The sequence below is a fragment of the Pundamilia nyererei genome, unplaced genomic scaffold (genome assembly GCF_000239375.1).
Source record: "Pundamilia nyererei isolate P.nyererei 1_Seehausen unplaced genomic scaffold, PunNye1.0 scaffold00003, whole genome shotgun sequence".
Classification (NCBI taxonomy): Eukaryota; Metazoa; Chordata; class Actinopteri; order Cichliformes; family Cichlidae; genus Pundamilia; species Pundamilia nyererei.
The window spans coordinates 4,832,227-4,840,090 of record NW_005187404.1 but is presented as its reverse complement, the minus strand read 5'-3'; the positions used below and the strand labels follow the sequence as shown (position 1 = coordinate 4,840,090).

The window sequence follows — 7,864 nt, the reverse complement described above, 5'->3', positions numbered from 1 at the left end:
ATTCCTTTCTACAATTTTCCCCTCAGGTCTTCTCAGCATCAAGATGGCCAGCGTTGACAACAACAAGACCAACCAAACCAATTTCAGTGCCAGCTACTGTCAGTTCAATGATGATTTTAAATATATCCTCCTCCCTGTCAGCTACACCCTGGTGTTTGTGATTGGCCTAGCGCTGAACGCCACTGCGTTGTATGTGATTGTGTTCCGCACCAAGCGCTGGAAGCCCTCGACCATTTATATGTTCAACCTGACAGTGTGTGACACCCTGTACATCTTCACGCTGCCATTCCTCATCTACTACTACGCCGACAAGAACGACTGGCCGTTCAGCGAACCCTTCTGCAAGCTTATACGCTTCCTGTTTTATGCCAATTTATACGGTACAGTTGTGGAAAGCTACAAACTCACACAGCGCAGTACAAAAGCTGAGCTTGACTTATTGTAGAGGAACAGCTTTGCAAGATAATATGCTGCAATACAGTATGCATTATTTGTCAGTGCAGTATGATGCAATAAGGTGTGAAATACAGTGTGTGTGTGTGTGTGTGTGGAGACTTTCAGCTTTAATTCAGATGAGCAGTCTCATGGCTGAGGGAGGGCCGTTCCCTTGATGTATTTTATAGGTTTACATCATAATCTTAGATGTCAGTGCAATTCAGAGAGGCCAATATTGGGCTGAAAAACCCAAATAAACCCGAAATAAATAAGAGAGAAACACAAAGCTTTAGGAGGGCCCAAATGCAGTCGTCAGCTCAGCGAAGCCAAATGAATAACTGAGTGGATGATCACAGAATTATTTCCGTTGTTAAGAAAATCAACTTCACATCATCTAACCAAGTCCAAAAAAAATGCCTTAAGTGGTAGGAATATCATTATACACGCAAGAGACGCCTTCATGAACATAAACACTGAGGGTTTACAAACAAGGTGCAAACCACAGGTTACAATTTTTTTGTTTTGTTTTGTTTTTTTATGATCTATTAGTTAATACAAAGAATTACACAGTAATACTAATAATTATTAGTCTATGAAAAAGGCATGCTAAGCATTCATTTTTCCCTCTCTGACAGGTTCCATCCTGTTCCTGTCCTGCATCAGCCTGCATCGGTTCGTTGGTATCTGCTATCCGGTCCGCTCCCTCAACTGGGTCAGCGCCCGCCAGGCCCGGCTGGTGTCTGTGGCAGTGTGGGCCTGTGTGTTATTCTGCCAGGCTCCTATTCTCTACTTTTCAAGAACTAGGTGATTAAATGTTTGTAACTTTATTTCTCTGTCTTCGTTTATTTTGTGAAAGTGTCTCTAATTGCATTTAAGTGTGGACTATCGACTTTTGTGGCACACCAGTTTTGTACTGTGCTTATCTTAGGTGACCCTAATGGGACACACTTAAAAGAACAGCCAAGCTTTTACTCAGGTTGAGTGCCAGACAGGGGGAGTGCCGTTTAAAGATCCGAAACAAATGCAATCTGTTATCTGCTCTGTAAGGGACGTGAACACCGAGCGAATCTGCCACGACACCACCAGTCCAGAGCTTTTCGATGACTTCCTGGTGTACAGCTCAGTCGTATCAGTGCTCATGTTCGTCTTACCCTTCATGGTGGTGATGGTTTGCTACGGCCTGATGGTGAGAAAGCTTCTAGATACTGGCTGGGGGTCTGGAGCAAGAACCGAAGAGGAAAGAGGAGGCTTAACAGCCCAGAGGTCCAAACAGAAGTCAGTAAAGATGATCATCATCGTGCTGGCAGCGTTCATGCTGTGTTTCCTCCCTTTCCACCTCACCAGGAGTCTTTACTACTTTTTTAGATACATGAGGCAGGTGAATCCAGCACAGGTGAGGACAAGCACTTCTTTAGTAATAAACATGTTATGATGACTCTAAAAGATCGCTGAATGACATTTGCATCCATTCACCAGATCAGCTGCAGCTTGGTGGAAGCCTCCAGTGTGGCCTACAAGATTACACGACCTTTGGCCAGTGCCAACAGCTGCGTGGACCCCATCCTTTACTTCCTGGCAGGGCAGGATGCCCGCAGCAATCTCACTAAGAAGCGCAAACTGCCGCCACCAAAAGCAAACAGTGGAATCCAAAACTTGACAGCACAACACTAACACCATGTGACTGTTTGCCACCTGGGCTTGTGTAACAGTAACAGACTGTTAAAGACTCGCATGTTTATCTACCACTCTCTTCCACACTGTGTTTTTTGTCCTGTCTCCCTCCCCTCACCCCCAACTGGTCGGGGCAGATAGCCGCCCCTCCCAGAGCCTGGCGCTGCTCTGAGGTTTTCTTCCTGTTAAAAGGAAGTTTTTTCTTCCCATGTGGGTCATTTTATTGTTGTTGTTGTTTTGTGTGTTTTAATGTAGAGTTTTTACCTTAAAATATAAAGCACTTCGAGGCAACTGTTGTTTTAGTTCAATATAAATAATATTCACTTAAGTTGAATTGAATTAAACATGATTGCAGGAAGGTTAATGACTCTCAGGACCACCTCCAAAGTGACAGCACCAGTGGGACTTCCCATTAGTTTTTTTGAACAGAAGAACCTAAAAAGAAGTACTCAAAGCTACTGCCACCTGGATGGTTCAAAACCTACATAGACACACAGTATTGCATGACAGATGAGATCTCTTCAAGAGAGCACTTTTCAATCTTAAATTTGCACCAGTCGTTAGTTTAGCAGGTGCAACACTTCTGAGATGTTAATTTTACTTTTGTTATAGATACTATTTTTTGTTTTCTTTTTGCTAAGAATCCTAGTGAGAGCAAATTAAAGGGAAAAACCTGAAGTTTAGTTTTATTGTTAAAATACTGCAAATCAGGACAAAGGAGATTTATGATGACTGAAGATTAGAAATAAATGTCTATATTGTATTTGATTTCTGACTTAATGCATTAAATGCCTTTGGATGTATAGGGTATAAAGATAGTGTATTTATGAAAATAGAAAACTACGTGGCGTATCACAGCTGTGTGCTTAGAGAATTGATTTTATGAGTAATTTCGAGCACCTGATGTTTGTATAAGAACTAATAGGTTTTCTACTGTGAGCGTTGTTCTGACATGAAAGACAGGAATGCGTGTGTTCCCCGCAAGGGTCAACCTCACTGCAAATTTAAGGCTTGCTCTCGATGTCCCGGAGAAAAACACATGTCACAAATGTGAAGGATGTAAAAATCATGTAGTAAAGAAGAAGACATTTTTAAAATGTGGTAACTGGCAACCTATCGAGGATTAACCCCACCTTTCGGCCTATGGCAGCTGGGATAGGGCAAGATGGATGGATGGATGTTTTTCTTCTAATTTAAATCCATGTGTGTCCATAATTTTTTAAATCAAGGAGCCATAGGAAAAGAAGGGAATTTATAGTAACGTACAACAGTACAGACTCAAGTATCCCTTTAATCTACAGTGAACCACTAGGGGGTGACAACCCCAAACAAGTTCATCATGGTTCAAGCAATCCCATCAAATATTTTGCCATTTTATAATCTAGCCTCACACAAATCTCAAGTCTCACATACTCACCAACTCCAGACACCACAAAGCCACACAGCAGTGCAACACCAAACCAGATAGCATTTAAAATACCTCTTTATTTTAAAAGTAAAAACATCATACAGGGAAAAAACTGCAATATTATATAAATGCATGCTACAAAGCTGATGAGATGAATATTTAAATCCTTCCCTCTTTTCAGCAACACTTCAGCTTGAATACGTTTCATGATAACTGTAGTCTGAGTGAGAATGTTACTAAAAACAAATCAAAAGAAAACATGTAACGCAGTCAATAAATACCCTTCCCTCCAGACATGCTGTCATATTCCTTGTCACAACATAATAAGAAAATATGAAAATGAGCAGTTAAAAAAAGCCTCTGTCATTATAGTACACGCTTGAAAACCCAGGAGGATGTAAACTAAAGCCAACTGAGCTCGCATGACTGAGGCATTTAAACCGCTAATTCTCTGCAGCCACTGGTGGGTTTATTGAATTAAACTATAAAATAAAATAAATAAATATGTGCGTGTGTGTCTGTGTGTGTGTGTTTATAGAAGTGGTTTCTTTGAATTTTGAAGATTGCATAGCTACAGAGTGTTTTCATGAATGGAAGAGGAAACTGTAACAGCTGAAGGAAAAAGCACTGAGATGTTGCACCCAAATGATAGAAAAATAACAAATATCATGTTAAACTTATGCTGCACTTCAGCCTTCGGGCTTATGCATGGTAGTGTGGTAGCATTTGCTGGGTTTTTTTCTAACTATTTCCTTTTTTTAAAATGATAAACTACAAATGTCACTCGCTGGTGCAGTGCAGTTGTCTTTCCCATTATAAGGGATCTAACGTATCACCTCATGCATACTTTAAAATTACAAAACGCCATGTTTGTCTAAACCCACCCATATTTACATATTTACATGTTTATATTTACATTTACATGTTTTCTTCTACAAAAGCGAGACCCACCCCTGTAACTACTCTTTCACTCTAATGACGACAGCAGCTGGGAATGAGCCAATGGGCTGCGGCGTCATTAAAAATGCTCCGATATAGCCTGAGGTTCCCCTCTTAAAGAAAAATCGGTACATCCCGAAAATGTAAATCTCGCCATTTTTATTTGGTTTTATTTTTTACTCTAAAAGGTTTTAACTGAGTGAGCAGGTGAGGTCTGAAACCTCCTCAGTTTTGGTGTCAGCAAAATTACTTATATTTAATTATTTAAATATATAACATTAAAATAAAATTTAAAACGTACCTTTTTTTAAATAATGAAGTGTCAAATGATCCAGATTTCTTATTTTTATTTGGCTTATTAGCCAACTGTGGTGCTAAAAAACTCATATGCTCATTGATGTTGCAAACCACAGGCTGATAGGCGGAGATTTTCTGTTTTTTATGGTGCATTCTTATAAATTATTATTATTTTTGTTTTTGTTGTTTTGTTTTTTCTTTTTTTTAAATGGAAGCACTCCTTTTTAAAAAAAAAAAAGTCCGGGAGTGCATTTGTGTATAATACACGCTTCACTCTTTCTAGTGTCAGTTATTATTAACCGCTCTGTCCTTGGACGTCTCGCGACCCGTTGCTGTTCGGATGTAGCCGTGATGCCTCTGATGCGGCATCCGATACGTCTATAATACAATAACCTGCCTATGTAATAATAAATACAGTTATATTCCTATTATTGCATTATTAGAAACAACTACTTCCAGCAGCAGGTGGTTGTGGTTTATCGGTGTCAGTCAACTAAATAAAACACCCTTGGTGTCAGCGGGTCAAGCCGTCGCCGGTGAATGAGGTCATCTTCAGCGAGGTAGCAATATCGTCCCTTCACCTGCAAACATGAATGAAAAACAAAATTAATTATGATATTTTTGTCATTTTAAATAAATCTCAATTTGATTTGACTAAATCTAACCAATTGTCAAGACTACATCAGTCGCTGGTCAGTACAGTCTTCAAGTGCTGGCAGTGCACAGAGGAAATGAAACAGAAAGAAACAGCATGGATAGAAAGAGAGGCCAAAACTTCTTGCTGTGTTTGGAGTTCCTACCTCCGGATGCCAGATGAGGAAGACAAGGAGAAGGACTTCCCACCGAAGAAGGAGTTCCTTTGCTCCTGGGATGCTCTCTTGGTCTCCACTGTGCATGGTTTCTGCTCCGGGATCTGAGCAACTTGAAATCTGTGAATCAACATATAACATAACCATTATTACATTCAGAAAACAACCCTATTATGACATTGCCTTGTCTGCGTGTTAGTACCTGTGTCCTCCTGTGTGTTATGTAAATGTTAGTGAACACAGTACACAGGTGCACACAGGTGTTCTCAAATTTAAACAGCAGAATTGTCACACCATCTCCTCCTTTACTAAGTCCCTGATTCTTCTCTGTAGTCTTCCTCTTTTCCTCCTGCCATATATCCACTATCACTCCTGTGCACATGTTCAAACCATCTCAGCCATGACTCTCTGACTTTGTCTCCAGTTAATTCAATTTTTACTTGGGATCAACTGAGATAGGCTCCCCCTCACCTTCCTCAACCCAAACCACAAACACCCAGAACTGGATAATTTGTGAATGTAGGAAAGCCTCTGAAGTTACACTGGAACATCTCTCCAGCAAAAAATGGAATAACACAGTGAGAACATTTTGGGATGAATTCAAAGGGGCCTTCTTTTTTAGTCCATTGTAATTCAAAAAACCACAGACATCCCATTGTTAAGGAGTCTAATGTAAGTGCAGTTGGATTTTCTGAGCACTGCCCTTCTCTTCTCCTCTGTCCTCATAAATTCTCCTTGATACCTTCCCTTCACCTCTTGATGCGTTCCATGCAGGTCAAAGAAAAGTAGTTAGAAAAAGGAGGTAGGGGTTCATTTTTTGGACTAATCAACTGCATAATTAGTCTTCGTGCCTTTTTAAGTGTATTTAAGTGTGTTTCTCTTGTGCATCGTCATGGTTACTTTCTGTGATTTTCCAGCCCACCTTCATTGTTTTCACCCACTGCTGATTGAATCCCTGTGCTCTGCGTCCTGTTGTGCAATCAGTCCCCTGTGTGTACCTATAGTCCTGCCTTTTCCTGTGTCCTCAGTCAAGATATCTTCCGTGTTAACTTGTCCTGTTGTTTGAACTTTGTTTTCTGACAATAAAGGCTCCTCTTTCACAACCCTGCCTGCCTCTGAGTCCTCTCCACCACCTTCACGCCACTCGATTACACCGACCCTGGAAAATCGCCGCTGTGATGTAACAAGTGAGAGCTCATTTATTTTTGCTGGTGCAACTGTATAGGTGGTGGTATACAATTCAAATCCATGACCTCAGTAAAAAACAGCAATACTATTATTGTCAGTGATGCTGGGTACTTTCAGTAACAGCAAAAAAAAATTTAAATGCTACAGGAAAGTTTAACTATGTCAAAGTGAAGCCTGTGAACAGCACCCAGCTACATGTATTTAGTAAAGTGTTATAAAGTGCACGTACCTTCCTACAGACAATACTGTGAGCTCTCCTTCCTTTTTCTCCTTCACTTCACTTCCTTCCATCTTCTCCTGTACAGTTTTTGGCACAGCGGCTTGTGTATGGTGTGTATTCACGCACTCTCCACCCAGCAGGGGGCTCTTCTGCTGGTCGGAGGATGTGTCCAGGGAGGGCAGGATGAGACTCTGGGGGGGCTTCAGGGGATCTTTGAGAGAATCCAGGGGTGGAATGAGAACAGGGGGCCATTTTTTCTGGGCGCAACGGGTGCAGCGGTAACCATGTCTGGGGGCCAGGCCAGAGAGGCCGGAGATGGTGTGGTGGTGAGACTGATGAGGGCAGAGCCTGGGAAGGGAGCGGAATTGGGATAAGGGAGACAGCATCGGGAACCTGGGGGAGGAAAATTAGATTTATTAAAAACTAAAAACTGATGTTGACATATTCAGTTTAGACAAATCGTAAGTGGAGGTTACATCCAAATACCACAAAATAATCTACAGAAGGATTGTAAAAAGGCCATTTAGACTAGTGATGGTAAGAAAAGTGTTGGTTATAATACTAAACTGTACTAAGCTTTCCAGAATATCCTAGCATGGTACTGGCACATCCCTAATATTGGTCCTGGACACAATCACTGCTAGAATGTGGCACAAAATATATAAATATGTCCAATCACAGCAGCGATCACTGCTCTGTGTCAATATAAAATCATTTAGCAACTCAAATCTAAAGTTTTCATCTGCTGGCACAGAGCTTGTTGGTTTGTGTGTCTTTTCATTGTTCACTTTTTATTTTTTGCAGGGGAAGGCAGAGCAAAAGAGACGAGCGCTGTATGGGTACTGTAGCGCTGTACCGATCTGAAAGCTTTCCAGAACAGTCTGTATATGTGTGTGT

General features: G+C 41.0%; 2 protein-coding genes across 6 annotated transcripts in view; one reads left to right on the top strand and one right to left on the bottom strand.

Moving 5' to 3' along the window:
- Positions 1-2,295, top strand: part of p2ry2.1 (purinergic receptor P2Y2, tandem duplicate 1) — a 47,308-nt gene extending 45,013 nt beyond the window's left edge. For all 4 annotated transcript variants that reach the window (XM_005720747.1, XM_005720748.2, XM_005720745.1 and 1 more), the window contains exons 2-5: positions 27-380; positions 1,071-1,239; positions 1,483-1,828; positions 1,912-2,295. In XM_005720747.1, the coding sequence (XP_005720804.1) occupies positions 44-380; positions 1,071-1,239; positions 1,483-1,828; positions 1,912-2,106 (1,047 nt within the window). In that variant the 5' untranslated portion in view covers positions 27-43 and the 3' untranslated portion in view covers positions 2,107-2,295. The remainder of the gene's footprint in view (positions 1-26; positions 381-1,070; positions 1,240-1,482; positions 1,829-1,911) is intronic.
- Positions 2,296-4,986: 2,691 nt separating this feature from the next.
- Positions 4,987-7,864, bottom strand: part of relt (RELT TNF receptor) — a 28,897-nt gene continuing 26,019 nt past the window's right edge. For both annotated transcript variants that reach the window (XM_005720741.2, XM_005720742.2), the window contains exons 9-11: positions 6,977-7,360; positions 5,551-5,679; positions 4,987-5,331 (exon numbers count right to left, since the gene is read on the bottom strand). In XM_005720741.2, coding sequence (XP_005720798.1) covers positions 5,328-5,331; positions 5,551-5,679; positions 6,977-7,360 — 517 coding nt within the window. In that variant the 3' untranslated portion in view covers positions 4,987-5,327. The remainder of the gene's footprint in view (positions 5,332-5,550; positions 5,680-6,976; positions 7,361-7,864) is intronic.